Source organism: Mustela erminea, chromosome 9 (assembly GCF_009829155.1).
Source record: "Mustela erminea isolate mMusErm1 chromosome 9, mMusErm1.Pri, whole genome shotgun sequence".
NCBI lineage: Eukaryota > Metazoa > Chordata > Mammalia > Carnivora > Mustelidae > Mustela > Mustela erminea.
The window spans coordinates 37,047,528-37,062,612 of NC_045622.1; the positions used below are offsets into that span (position 1 = coordinate 37,047,528).

General features: G+C 53.4%; 1 protein-coding gene across 10 annotated transcripts in view; it reads right to left on the reverse strand.

The window, feature by feature from the left end:
• Positions 1-4,067: 4,067 nt before the first annotated feature.
• AMOTL1 (angiomotin like 1) overlaps positions 4,068-15,085 on the reverse strand; it is a 148,206-nt gene continuing 137,188 nt past the window's right edge. For all 10 annotated transcript variants that reach the window (XM_032356419.1, XM_032356422.1, XM_032356420.1 and 7 more), the window contains 4 exons: positions 11,295-11,420; positions 10,449-10,675; positions 7,400-7,624; positions 4,068-5,678 (listed from right to left, as the gene is read on the reverse strand). In XM_032356419.1, the coding sequence (XP_032212310.1) occupies positions 5,572-5,678; positions 7,400-7,624; positions 10,449-10,675; positions 11,295-11,420 (685 nt within the window). In that variant the 3' untranslated portion in view covers positions 4,068-5,571. The remainder of the gene's footprint in view (positions 5,679-7,399; positions 7,625-10,448; positions 10,676-11,294; positions 11,421-15,085) is intronic.

Sequence of the window (15,085 nt, forward strand, 5' to 3'; positions counted from 1 at the left end):
CAAGCATGTACGTTTTGGGGGAAAGAAAGGAGCAAGCATGAGAGAAGAGCCATTTTATCCCTTTATTATATACAATATTAAGGCACAGGTTTAAGCAGCAAAGAATAGGAAAATCTTTGGCTGACCAACAGAAACCACATTGGCCGTGGGGGGCACTCTGTGTTCTTGGACGTCACCCCCCCAACTCGGCACAGAGACCCACGTGGCCGTGCAGCTCTGCAGACACCCTTCCGTGGGACGAAGATGCCGAAAGGTCATGCCAGAGTCCACGAGCGGGAAAACAGCACGCTGCCCCCAATCACGGCGACGACACAGTGCGGGCAGGGAGCACGGGCGCCCGAGGGCTGTCCGAGAGGTGGCTGAGGTCCCTGCCTGCGCCTGCCCTGGGTTCCCAGGCGCTCGCAGCGATCCCATACGGGCCCCGTGGGGGAGGTGCCGCCACGGCCCCCCCACAGCAGGGGGAAAACACCTCCATTCCAAGAACACCACCGCAGACAAACTTGCTTATGTTCTGTTTTGTAATAAATCCTTGCAGGTGTCTCTACGCGACCAGATTCCGAGGCAAAGTCACACGTACACACACCACCGAGCATCGGCGCTTTGAGAGCTGATACGAGAAAATGCAGTGAATGTACCTCACGGTATTGAGAAGGGTATTTTAATTCTGTGAAGAAGCACTTTTATGACAACGCTACACCTCGGTCACCGCAGTACACGATAAGAACATGCGCTTAAATATTACAAGGCTTTACGGAGCTCCTGCCGGAGCGCTCCACTAAGGACTACGGCCCCCGCCCGCGTGTATGCAGAGGCGCCAACACATACAAGGCATGGCAAGAGAAGAGATTTTCAAAAGCGAACCCACTAGAAGTTACACGTACTGATGCCTATTGTCCTCCTTGGAAGGGGTCACTTTGAGAGGCTCTACGAGTCCAAAGACCGATTCCAAAGAATGTTTTTGGGATTTTTCTTTTTTGAAAGGTAAAATGGTATGACCTTGATCACCCACTGTTATTTGTTCAACTGGGATGATTTCCAAACTTAGATCCATCCTCAAAGGAGAAAGATTTCTCATTGATAAGGATAATCAAGGCCAGGCCAGGCCCTAGAGGCCATTCTCACAGAGGCATGGGCAAACAGTTTCTCCTGGGGACAGCCATCCGCACAGAGTCTCCCAAAGGGTCACCGTTTAAGGGGTGAGATGAAATACATGGATATTCCGGATATCAAGCAAGGAAACCCGACGCACAACCTTGCAGTCATGCCTCATACGTATGCACGGACATACACACATGTCTTTATAAATCATTAAATTACTAAACAAGAAAAGGATATCCTACTTAAAAAGAGGAGAGAAAAACTTGCTTCTTTGTTCCAGAAGAAATCCATTTACTGAAATGCTGACCTTTTACATGTTCCCAACTGTCAGCTTCTGGAAGCTTCTTAATGACTCCACCCATCTCCCCGTGGAGCCAGACCTCAGCGGCAAGCTGATTAAACAGTCCTCTCATTGGAGGAAGACATTTTAAACACATCGATTAATTAGCAGAAAGAAGAGAAGAAAAGCCACATTTATAAAGCATCTGCCGGGGCTGCCTCGGGCGAAGCCAGCGTAGGGCTGGATGCCCTCTGGCTACGGGACGGCCTTACTGGTTAAGGATACCCACGGGCTCCCGCTCAGCATGGCCAAGGGACCCTTTGTTCAGGAGGGCAAATTTACCCGCAGCTCACAGCACACTCCCCGAACTCCAGGGCAGACTGCAGCAGGACTTTGGTTTTGGAAAATGGGTGGAGCTCCCTGCCTCGAAACCTTTTAAAACCCCGATCCATTCTTCATGGCCTCCTGGGAACGTGGCCTCCCCAGACGTCTCTGCGACTCTCGAGGCTGCTGGGGACCCGGTTTGTCTTCTCATCAGCCTGCGGCATCAGAAGAACACCGGGGGCTGAGGACGACCCGGGCGGGGGGAGAAGGGGAGTGATGGCCAGCTCGTCTGCAGCGGCCATCGTGACAGCCTCTCCCCTGAGCGACAGAACCTTGCGGTCTCTGTTCCAAGATCAGAATTCATAAGGAGCCGCTATCTGGTTATTGGACCCCAGCCCTGTGCCGTCAAACCCAGGATGTGCTCCCAAGAGCTGGCCCCACAGGATGGAAGAGAGAAGGGCCCCACCGCTCTGTGCGCTCCAGCCAATGCCCTGCGAGGGATGAGGCAGCCCTGTCCTACCCTGTGAGGAATGAGGCAGCCCTGTCCTGCCCTGTGAGGGATGAGGCAGCCCTGTCCTGCCCTGTGAGGGATGAGGCAGCCCTGTCCTGCAGGCCTGCCTAGAAGGGGCCCGATAGCACACGGGCACTGGCCACTGGCCTCTGGCAGGCCGCAGAGAAGCCAAGAGAAGAAACAGCTAAGACAAGGTTCTGCGCGTGCTTTGCGACGATCTTCCGGAATCCAGCGGATCCCTTCCATATGATACCCCGGTCAACACACGGAAACTGCCAGGAGACCCGTTCCGGGAGGAAGCCAAGTGCCCCCAGCAGGTCTTCACATGAAGCAAAGCCTTTACCCTTCACACCAAGACGGGACTCGAGGGGTCCGTAGACACCACAGAATCCTGCCATCCAGGCCTCTGGGCAGTGCACAGGGGTTTTTTTCAGTGGATTTTGTGGCCCTGCGTATGACGGAACACAGAGACTTCCATCTGTACCTCGTGTTTATGGGCGGTTCTAGGAGTTCTGGGCTCAAGTCCGCCTCCTTAGTTCCCGAGAGGTGTGGCAGCTGGGTGCGCGTGCGTGCGCGTGCGCTCTGCACATCACAGCTGGGGCCAAACCCGGCTGAGACATGGCATGAAAGATGGCTGTGACCCGTGTCGGTGGCAGTCCAGCCTGTGATGGGGCACAGCTCCCCTCTTCTCAGGCCCGTGGTTCAGATGCCACTGCCGTGAGCCTTTGGGGAGGGACTGAACCTCCCGGAGCCCCCGTTTCCTCCTCTGTGAAATAAGACTAAAGCAGCCCTTACTCTCCAGGCGGCTCGAGGACTCATGAAAAGATGCTCACCACCCTGCTTGCCTACAGCCAGCACCAACTGGTAGCTCTTTTTCTGCAAATCAAAGAGATAAAGGATTGTAAAGGGCCCACAACGCAGAGCAGGTGCTCAGTGTTTGTGATCCCTTGCTCCTATGGGCAAACGAGGCTTCCAGAAAGCTTCGAACATGAAAAGCATCGGGGGCCGGGGGAGGGGGCTGGCGTGGCAGGAAATCTCCCAGAAAAGAACACATCTGAAAGCTAGAGATCCCTTTTCTAACGGGAGAGACTTAGCAAGTCAGAAGAAAAAAAGTCCTGACAATCACAGCCAAGCTGAAGAAGCGACCAAGGCCGGCCCCCAGGCCTGGAGGCAAAGGGTGTGCCGGAGCAGAGAGACCAGGCTTAGGAACACCAGGCTGTGGCTCCCACTTTTACCCACTTCTAGGAGAGACCGCCTATGTTTGAGGTGGCCCGGGTGTGGGCCGTGGGGCCTGGCCGAGGAGACTTGCCCTCCTACCTCTAGACACTTGCATTTGTTCCTGGTCCATTTGTGATATTAATTAAGGAGTCAAAACATCCTTAAGAGGAAGCGTCCCCATCGCCTAAACCTCACCACCTGTAAAAAGTGATGGGAAGCAGAGACTGGGGTCTCCCCCTCCATCCCCACAACCGTCCACACTCACACAGCCCCAGCACAAGGCAGGCGGCCTGGCTCCCAGAACCACTGCAGCTTCCCGGGCCTGATGGGAGCAGAGGAGGCCAAGACCACACAGAGCTCAGTAGCCCCACAGAGCCGGGCTTGGGAAGAGGCAGTCCTGCTCACGGTCACGCCACGCCTGCTCTGGCCACGGCCACGGCCGTCTTCCTCCCCGCTCTGGTTTACGCTGCGGCCCTCCCTCCACCACTTCCACCTGGGGAGGCTACAGCTCCACCCTCCTTACACCCCCAAGACCAACTCTAAAATAAGCCTCCCAAGCAAAATTCCCGGAGGAGTGTTGTGTCCAGGGCTCCACATAGGTGGGACTTGAGAAAGTCTCAACCCAGGTCTTTTTCCCCTTTAGCAAAGGGCTTGGGATCAGAAGGGTCCAGCTGACCTGGAGAGAGGAAAGTATCCCCAAGAACGTCTGCCAGCCTGGTTAGCGTCTCCTCTCCCCTGATCCAGCAGCCTTCAGATTCGTAAAGAAAGCCAGTGTCTGAGGAGTCAGGGGCCCCCGACCCCCTTCACTCCTGGCTCTTTGACATGATGCTCTGTCCTGCTTTAGTCAGCTTACCCCACACCGAATCCTCGCAACCTGTGACTATATATATACTGGCCCATTAGGTCACAAAGCCAGTTCGTGGCACAGAAACACTGACATGCTAACATGGAGATCTGCGCGGTTGTCCACGGCAACCAGAGGAGTGCGAGGGGTGGGGAGCGAGGTGAACAGGCTCGGACTCTAGGCAGTCACGCAAGCTGTCCCAAGTGTCATTCACTTCCTGGAGGGCAGTCCTGAAAGTCCCATTAGCCCAACAGAGCAACGGGGCAGAAGGGCAGAGCTCTGTGCAAGATGTGAGACAGAAGAGCCAGGGCCACGATCTGAACGCAGGACGTCACAGTGACCGTGGCGTCTTCTGCCTCACCGGCACTCACCTCGTTCCCCGTCACACTGAGCCCCGGGACTCCAAGGGGGAGGAGGCGGCCAGGCCTCCAGCACACGGCTCTGTCCCACTGGTCACTGCGAAGCAGAAATCTGATTCTGCTCTAACAAATCCCAGACCTGAGGAATCCCGCCGTGTTGTAGTAACAAGGAAAGGAAGGGAAAGCAAAGAAGAATAAAATGAAAGAATGAAGCAGAGGAAGAGATGAAACTGAGAGCAGTTAGGGAATTTGAGCACCAAGATCAGAACGCTCCCTTCCTGCTTCGGGTTTTTCCTGCTGAATCCGGAAAATCTAAGAAGCCCCACAGTCTCCTCAAAATCCAAACCAAGCAAGGAGTTGGGTGAGAACCTCCTTCTAAGTGTCCATCACGCGGACACAGCTTCTCGCTGCCAACCCCACACACATTCACAGGAAACCCTGATGGCACAGGTGACATGACAGGATGCCGAGAGAGGCTCTCAGAGATTTCTAGGAGGTTCTTCTTTTAAAAAAAAAATAATGATCCCCAAAATAAACATGCTAAGAGGCAAGGAGAAGGGGGGGGTATTTCACGGAAGATCCACGTTCAGGTTTATGTGTTTATAGCCAGAGGGCAGGTGTACACAGACCCTCCCCGAGAGATACATTTTCTACACAGTGAGAATCCCACTTCCTGCGACGTCTCGGTTTCCAAGCCTACATGCATCTTCTCCTCCACCATACGTGACGCGAATCCATAGCGTTCTCGTCTTCAGTCATGTAGGTCTCCTGATTTTCTTTTTAAACGTTTATAAAAAGCGTTCTTGCTAATTTAAGATCTTCATCAGTTCAGATCCTTCCTGATTTTCCATCCACGACTTTCTCAATCTTTCTTCTGCCTCTCGGCCGCCCTCCTCGTTTGTCAAGAGCCCCTCCAAGAAGGAGCAGGACGCCGACGTTAGATGAGAACCTCCATCATCTCCCCGTCAGGGAACTCGGGCTTGTGGAGCAAGCTGCTGACGCGGCCTTTGTGGTCAGGGGACTTCCCGTGGCCCAGAGGGTTCTCTGCCAAACAGAAGGGGACATCAGCAGCCCATCTCACAGAGGAGCACAGGGCCAAACGGCTCTCTCTCCCAGGGAACCACTTCCAACCCCAGCGCTCACCACCAGCCTCAGCAGGGGAGGCCGCAGAACCTGCCCCCCCACCCCCCCACTGTGGAGAAGAGCGAAATGACGGGCCCTGGGATTCAGACAGGAATAAGAGAACCAGGTGGTGATGGGGAAGGTAAGTGTGTGAAGAGGGCCCTAGGGATGTGTGTGAAGAGCCCCTTGCAGCCACTCTCCTTCTCTGCAAAACCATCCAATCCTGCCCCTACAAGCCACGTCCTTTTCACATGTTCCTTGCCTTGGAAAAGTGTGTCTCAAGAATTAAACGTTCAAGGGACACCCGGGTTGCTCAGTTGGTTTAGAATCTGCCTTCAGCTCAGGTCACAATCCCAGGGTCCTGGGATCAAGCCCCACATCTGGCTTTCTGCTCAGCGGAAAGTCTGCTTCTTCCTCTCCCTCTGCTGCTCCCCCTGCTTGTGCATGCACTAGCTCACTCTCTGATAAAATAAATATAATCTGTACTTTAAAAATATTTTTTAGGATTTTATTTATTTGACTGAGAAAGAGAGAGAGAGAGAGCACATATGGGGGAGGGCTGGAGGAAGATGGAGAAGCAGGCTCCCCACTGAGCAGGGAGCCCAATGGGGGGCCTAATCCCTGGACCCTGGGATCATGACCTGAGCCGAAGGGAGATGCTTAACTGACTGAGCCACCCAGGTGCCCCATAAATAAAATCTTAAAAGAAAAAAAAAAAGAATTAAATGTTCAAAAAATGACAATGCTGTGTTTCCCTGTCTACTTTCACGGCTGACACTCAAGTAGCCCCTTGGAGGAAATGGTTAATTTATGCCCCGGAGAGCCCCACCTCCTCCAAAGAACTCGGGAGGGCTAACCACAACTCAGATTAAACCAAAGGCACAGCTGGTCTTTCCCCGGACGCTCTGGACTCACGGCAAGCCCACTGCGCCCAGGCTGTCGTCTCCTAAATATTTTAAAGCACCTCATTCTTGCTGGTGTGAGGGTTGTGCCAGAAGTCTACCTGCCCTGCAGTCAAGTCTGCCTTCCCCCTCAGTCAAGAGGGTGCCCCTAAACCTGGATCCCTGAAGGGCGAACCCCTCGAAGGCAATATCTGCATACCCAGTAACTCTGAAGTGCCTGGTGCCTGGCACTAGTTCCCACACAAACTGGGGGGCTTCTCATTCCCAAACACCCCGCAGTGGGTCAATTCTCACACCCCTGGGGAAGCGCTGACTACAAAGCATCCATTAAAAGGGTACCTTCGTTTAAAAGGCAAACCGAAGTGTCTATACATATTTTGTTCCCGTAAGAATAAAGTGCATCAGGGTAAGCATAATTATGAAGAACCCCCATGGGGATGCCTGGGTGGCTCAGTCCATTAAGCAGCTGCCTTCAGCTCAGGTCGGTCCTGGGACTGAGTCCCGCACCAGGCTCCTGGGATCCTGCTTCTCCCTCTCCCTTTGGCTGCTGCTCCCCTGCTTATGCTCTCTCTCTCTGACAAATAAATAGTCATTAAAAAAAAAAAGAACCCCATGAAGTGGGAGATGATTGGCATTCCTGGTACCCTTCCCCCCCTTGCCCCCTCAGTCCCAACCAAAGGCTCCCTCTCTGGTCAGAGTTCTCTGGATTTTCTCAGAGTAAAGGGAGGGAAGAAGCCATACCCGGTTTCTCCGCAGTCCCTTTGGCCCCCGGGTGTTTCAGGATGGGGCTGTTGGAAGGGGTCACGCTCAGCCGGCCACGGGTGGGCAGGGAGGCCATGCTGGGCCAGAAGAGCTCCGTGCTCTTGTCGGTCTGGGTGCTGCTGTCCTTGCTGCCCGTCTTTGCGTGGGCACTGCTGGCCAGGGCGGGGGAGGCGTGTTCATGGTGGTCCTTCCCTAGCAGCAACCCTGAGGACACAAGGATAGCTATGTTAATGCCAATCTCAGAAGAAACACAAACAAAAATTTCATTTCCTTCTCGCCTGAGGACAGCCTCATTCATTGACTCATTTATCACGTCCTTTATAAGCACTTATCATTCGCCTGATAAGAGGACAAACACGGAGGGACTTAAAAAAAAAAAAAAAAAAAAAAAGGAAAGGAAAGAAAGACCTAGAGCCCCGTCTCTAAAACTCCCTGGGTTTTTTGTTTGTTTGTTTGTTTTGGAAGAGTAGTTCTTAAGTAAGCTGGTAATGATGAATTATGATGAACACTAGGATAAAATCATGCCCAGGGTAGTAGAAGAGACCTCACAGCCCGTGCCGAGGGGAGGGGGCATTCCTGCCGGGCTTTCTGGAGACGAGGCTATCCGACAGCCCAGGGAGGGCTAGCCTTGAGCAGCACGTGTGTGTGGAAGAAACAAGGAAGGCTTCCCGGATCTGAGACATGGAGCCCAGGGGCCTTGAGAGCAGCCCAGAAGACTGCCCCACTCTCGGTCATGGAGGGTCTCCCACAGACCCGGGTTCAAAAACAAACACTCTTCGCAGTCAGGGCAACACCAAGTCGTGCTCTTTATTCCCCAAAGCAGATCCCTTGCAGCGGCGAGCCACGCCCCCAGGAAGCAGGGAGCCAGCTGGCCTTCTGGACAGGGTCACTGAGCCCTGCTCCTCCTCCCTGCTGCCCTAGGCAGGCACTGGGGTGGAAAGGGGATGTGCTGGCCAGGAAAATAACATTTGTATTTCTGAACAGTGACACAGGGCATGCACGCCGGAAAGCGCCAGCATCCCAGAACACTAGCCCCCAGAAAAGGTGGTAGTAAGCACAATCAAGTATCTGCTCGCTTAACGAGCCAGCCATCCAGAGAGGATCCTGGCCAGGGTGATTTCAAGGTGCCCATTCACAAGCAGGGCCGTCACGTGTAACTGTGTATCCATTTCTTGGACACACTGTTCAAGTGCCGTGTGACTCCGTGGGTGGGGCCTGGGACTCCGCTTCTTTAAGGAGCTCCCAGGTGATCTGGGGGTCTTTGCACTGCACTGCGAGGAACAAGGGTCTTCGGCGACCTGCTCCTCACACACCAGCTCACTTTCTACTTTACAATGCTCCTCTGACACAGGTCCTGTCCTTATCTTCTGTTTTACGGCAAAGGTAATGAGAATGCAGAGAAATGAACCTCTCACAGCTAAGAAGCCACAGAAACGGGATTCAGATGTGTCTGTGCCCGACACCAAGTCCAGCCAGTGCTCCTGGATCCCTGCACCCTGCCTGTTGAACCTCCATGGCCTGACAAGGATGCTCTGATGGAATGAGGTCACCAGACAGTCAGCCTGACGGGGAGCCCCAGGCCATCCAGGACGTACACACGGTCACCCCTCCCTCCTTCCGGAGCCCAGGAAGCAAGAGGCAGTGGAGACAATTTGGGAACTGCGAATGTGTCCCTCCGCTCAGCCCCTCAGGGAGTCCCCTTTGGTTTTTTGTGACGCGTGGACAGTCACAATCATGAGGAGAACACCAGAGCAGAGAACACAGCAACCCTTCCTGTGGACAGGTCCTCGGTCTCCCGGGCCTGCTTCAGATATGCCAAATGCTAGCGGGGAGAGCCCCAGACAGCGGTGGCTCGCCTGCCTGGCTGGATGTCACACACCGCCTGCAGCAGGGAGTGACCCATCATGGCCCAGCACACTTCCCACTCCTGTACCAGACCGGCCTGAGCACTACTCCCCGGGCTCTCTAACCAGGGGATGGAGCTACGGGCCTTTGGGAGGGTCTCTGATGACCCCAGCTGCCATCTGCACATGTCCTCTTTGAAGTGCATTCCCGTGGTGGGCAGAGGCTGCTGAAGGGACCTGTTAAGGGATGGCAACCAGAGACTCTGGCCGCGCCTTTGATCCCCCAACACTGGCTGGTCCACTCTGGAAGCCCTTCTTCCCTTTGGCACAAAGCGGCCAGGCTCCTCTGGGGTTCTGTGCGGAGGAAGACGGCTCTCAGCTCCACAGATAAACAAAACACACTCTGACCCAGGGAAAGGCATCAAAGAAGGGCCAGAGCCTGGGAGCCGCTGGAGCTCAAGGGAAGAGAGAGCAAGACGGGTGTCTGGGCACGCTGCCTGCTTCCGCTCCAGGCTCCGGCAGCCCCCTCAGCAGGGCTGCCCGGGCCCAGCAAACCCATTGAGGTTGAGGAAGACCCCATCGGCAGAGCTCACCTCTGCAACCACCACCCAACAAAAACGACCACCCACCACCCCTTATGCTTGACAGCACGGCTTCCAAAGCACTTTCTCCCCATTCTCTCGTTTTGCCCTCAGCTCAGCCACCTGGCAGAAAGCAGGACCTTGCTTTTCCAGACACAGATGCAGAAGTGCAGCCAAGTCCAGAGCCTGACCTCTCTGGGATTTTCCCATTTTCTCCTGTGAGAGTGACTTCGACTTTCAGCAATAATGACAATGACTGTGACGTGAATCAACCCAGGGCTGGTAGCTACTCTTGTAGTCTAGCTTTGCTTCCATATATCTCGTCTAATTTCCACAACTAAAGCGTGACCAATTATCCTCGCCATCCACAGATGGGTCAACAGACGCAGAGATACTCTGACATTTCTGCATCTCATGAATGGCAGAGCTGGGGACCGCCAAAGTGTCAGAACCCTTTCCACGGTCATGGAGGGTCTCCCACAGACCCGGGTTCGAAAACAAACACTCTTCGCAGTCAGAGTTTCCGACCAGGTGGGCTCGCCTCTCCACATCTGTGTAGCTCTTGCTTTTCCGATCCTGGTCTGGAGGAGGCGTGGGGCTCACCTATGCTCCCCTTCCAGGGCTTCTCCTCCTTCTTCTCCTCGGCCAGCTGGCTGCTGGTAAGCGAGGTCTGGCGGGAGTGGGTCCCCGTGGCCGCAGCAATGGACGGGACGGAGCGGGCGGGACGCAGGCTGGAGGAGTCTGTCTTCCCGGTGTCTTTACGGGACCGCTGCTGAAGGACCTTAATCATGGCATCCTTCTCTATGATTTTGGCATGGAGATTCTTAATGCTATGTAACAAGACAAAATCAAACGGCCATTAACAGAAGCTATTTGGCGAGAAAAACCTGAACCATTTTTCTTGGGCTGCCCCAGAGACTTGAATTATAATTCAGAGGAAGAGTTATGTGCAGCGTGAGTCCTCAAACATTTACAATCTGCAAATTATACAAAACAGAACTTCCGTAGCAGATCAGAAGGGCACACCTTCTCTGGCCTCTCCTGGGACCCCAAGGACATACGCGCAGAATGGCTGCAGCCTCCCAGCAGGGACCTCCTGAACTACGGTGCACTCATGGACCAAGTCAGAGGATCTTGGGTCCCTGGGGATGGGGGCCGGAGGGGCAGTCAGGAAACTCAACCACTCTGAAGCCTCACACAGGGCTGGCTTTCCACAAAGGTCAATGCCCCCATTTTCCGAGAACAGAGAAATACAAGACAGACGGGTTCCCTGGGAAAAGAGGTTTTCATCCCCCTCATGGCCCAAAATGAGAATCAGAAAGCACTTGGGTTCCCTTCCAGACTTGGGGGTATGTGGTTGAGCCCATCAGCTGTTCAGAGCAGGGAGGGACAGGTGGGCTCTGTAGGGTACTTGAGGAGAGTGGCCACAAGCACATGGCGGTCCCTTACGTGTACTCCATGTCCTGACACCTCCTGGTGGCCTGTGCCACCTCCTCCTCGTCTTGCCAGATGTGGGCCTCGAGCGAGCTCTCGCCGTAGCTGCCATTCCTCGAGTGGTTGATGATCGTGGTGTCCCTGGGAACACAGGACACACAGACAATGACGCTTATCCTCCTGGGGAGGTATCTGAGGGCACCACAAGACAGTATCTCTTCAACCCCTCTCCCCCTCTGAAATCCTAGCCAGCTCTCCCCCTAGACTTGACAGAATGAGGACAGTGCTGGGGAAACAAAATGAAATCCAAAGATCAAAATTCCCCGTTTTCCTGTGGGACCCCTACTGTACCCCTATGACAGAGGGAAGCTGTTGTCATTGTACTTGTGTCTTCATGCCTGTCCTCCATACTTATCCTTTCTCAATCAGAGTCAACGTTCTATTTCGATTTCTCACCCACCTAGCAGCAATTCCAGTATTTTACAGTGAAACGGAGACTCGGCAAATACTTGGAAACACACACTGGGCCTCTCGGACAGCGAGGCTCAGGCAAAATCTTCCCTCGAGCCTGCAGGCTAGCTCACGGCCAGCTTCATGAGCCCCTGTGTGACAGCCATGCCGGGTGGCGGGGCAGAGAGATGGAGACACACAACTGTCCCTGGAAAGTCCAGTCAAGGAGCTGAAGTGGAGGGAGTGGCAGACATGGTGCAGGGTGGCTGGAAGCAGGTGCCTGGTCGAAGCTAACTACTCCTCTGCTGCTTTAGATAATTTAATCACTCCTAGTTAATGATGACTGGTAAAAAGAAGAGAATGGTGCCATCTAAGTGATCTAGGTGTATCTCCAATTCTAAGGTGCCCTAGTGTCTCGGACCAGTGAATGCCAAATTGATAAATGGTCTAGCCAAAGATCTCACATCTCTTGAACTTCATATTCCAATGCTGCAATCATATTTAAAATCTTAATAGCGTTTTTCTAGAACACTCAAGAAGAGCAAAGAGAACTCCTTCTTTTATCACTCTAATGACAGCTATCAACAAATGAGCTTTTCCTTTACGCCAGAGACAGGGTAAGTAAGACACGCTACACAGGGCCTCTCACACAGCCCTCACAGCAACCTGGGTAGTTGGCCTTCTCCTCATTGTACCGATGAACAAATAGGCGAGGCGACTTTGTGAGAACACCCAGTTAGCGAAGGTGGGGCAGATTCAAATCCAGATATTTTGGTCCATGCCCTGAACCATCACGCTGCACTGCTAGAGCTTCCTGTGTCTTTTTAAATTTATTTATTCACTTGAGAGAGAGAGAGAGAGAGAGCACGAGCAGGGGGAGGGGCAGAGGGAGACGCTGACACCCCACTAAGCAGGGAGCCTGATGCGGGGTGTGACTGCAGGACCCTGGGATCATGACCTGAACTGAAGGCAGGAGCCCCACTTCCCGTGTCTTTATGAAGAAGGCCTCAGCAAAAGGCACAAAGATAAAATAAACCAACAAAGTGGGTGCATGCAAGTATATTTGTGTGAAATGCAGCAGAAAATAAAGCACAAGGCCAACTAACATAGAAAAGAAGCAAATGCTTTAAACACACAGACAGCCAAAAGAATGCTTTGGAAGAGGTGGTGGAGGTTTTTGCTGTATTGTTGCGTAGGCAGAATTCTGAGGCCAATTCTGCAGGTCATGAATTCACCCTACAGTGCCCCAAAATCACCACCACAGAAATCAGTGGCTGAAGAAAACACTGTCAACCAATTAACTTTTGGAAAAATCACGCAAGGCCAGACACCAATTAAAAAATTCATATTTGGGGGGCGCCTGCGTGGCTCAGAGGGTTAAGCCTCTGCCTTCGGCTCAGGTCATGATCTCAGGGTCTTGGGATTGAGCCCTACATCAGGCTCTCTGCTCAGCAGGGAGCCTGCTTCCTCCTGTCTCTCTGCCTGTCTCTCTACCTACTTGTGATCTCTGTCTATCAAATAAATAAATAAATAAAATCTTTAAAAAAAAATTCGTATTTATGCTGCCACGTAAGGATAGCAGGAAGAATTAGATCAAAACACCTCAGGAGGTAAAATCACACACGCCGCTCTCAAAAACATTAACTACACTGCATTGGGATCTGTAAAAAGGTTCAAAACCATAAAAAAGGCCCAACCCCTCAAAATTCTGATCAACGGTGCCGAAAGGCACCAAGATGGTGGAAGCGTTCGGTAGACAAAAACCATTCCTTTAAAAATCACTGCTTATAAACACGAAGCATGCAACAGTGTGTGTAAAGTTACAAACCGAATGGCTGGCCATTTTTACCAGTTCATACATGGCCACGGAGCATCTAGACAAGAGCTGAGAATTTTGACCTTTCTCAAAAATTCTTCATTTCCCCTTTCTCCCTCTCTATCAAAAGAAAAGCAGTGCAAAATTAGAGGTTTTCTTTGAAAATTAAAATTGGAGATCAGACTGACCCCTGGCCTCATCTCATGGACTTTCCCCCAGATGGTGGGAAGGAGTGGTCAGGAAGGGGAAGGGAGTTCCCACAGAATTATTAGATGCCCAATTTACACATGCGGAAACAAAGAAGGGGGGCCAGGCGCATTGGTGGAAGGGCCTTGATCTACCTGTGCATCTGAGACTCCAAACTGGGAACAGGAGAGCTGCAGGGCTGGGGAAATCCCACAGGACTCCCATTCTTTGTGGGTAACAGAGCAGTGTGCCTTGCCTGGAGGAAGACGAGCAAGGCGGGGCCTAGCACAGGTGAGTGGCTGAACGTGGGCTCTGACCGGTGCCCACCACAGGTGTCTCACGCCTCAGACCTTTCATTCCCCGACTTCTGGTCTGACATCCCAGTCCTGTTTGTCCTCTCGGGGCCCAGGATCCAAAGACACATTTAATCTCAGAAAGCACGGGGAGTGGAGATGGCCACGACACACAAAGGACCCCAAGTCCGTTTCCAAGGTAACACATTTACACTGCTGCCGGGGCTCTCCTGTCCTCAGCCGGTGGGCTACAATGGTTCTCTGACCTAACCAGCCAAGAATTACCATTTCTGTTTCAGGAATCAGGTGATTTTTTGAAGGAACTCGGGGACACTCAGGAAGATTTATGTGTAATCACACGCCCACAGTCAGCAGCAGAGGAAGAAGCCTGCAGGGGTGGGGGTGGGGAGGCCCTGCCTGCCTGTGCAGTGTTCCCTCCACTAACAACCCCACGGAGCCAGCGACTCCCAGGGCCATCGCGGACAGCGGGGCATTAGACCCAAAAGGGCGAGGAAGGCCAAAGGCTTTAGTAACTGGATGACCGTCTGGGCTCCTCCTCGAGACAGAGGTGAGTTACCACCTCAGAGAACAGAAAGCTGAAAAGCAATACCTTGCAGCTCTGTAGAAATCCAGGCTTCACTCTTCTCACCCTGGGCAGGAACTGGAGGCCCCAATTCCCTCCAGCTCTCCCGCCGTCACTCTGGGGCTCCGCCACGCGACACACCTCTCCGGGGTCTGTGCCTGCTCCCGGGCCTCCCTCAGAGGGGCTACTGTGGGCTGTTTGCCCTCACGCAGACATTCACAGCCGAGCACTAGGAACCGACCCCCGGGGGTCATTCTCCACAAGAGTCCGCAGGGTCTCTCCAGGTGTGAGAGCGCGTTGTGGCGCCCAGAGGACACACCTGTGCCCACATGGGTTGGCACTGCTCTTGCTCCAAGTTCCTGGGGGGAGCCCCTGGAGGGACCATTGCTGGGGGCTCCTCTCTGCCTGAGTAATGAAGGTGAGAGCCCTCGAGACCTTACAGAGTACCCCCATGCCCTCCACCCCAACAGGCCTATAA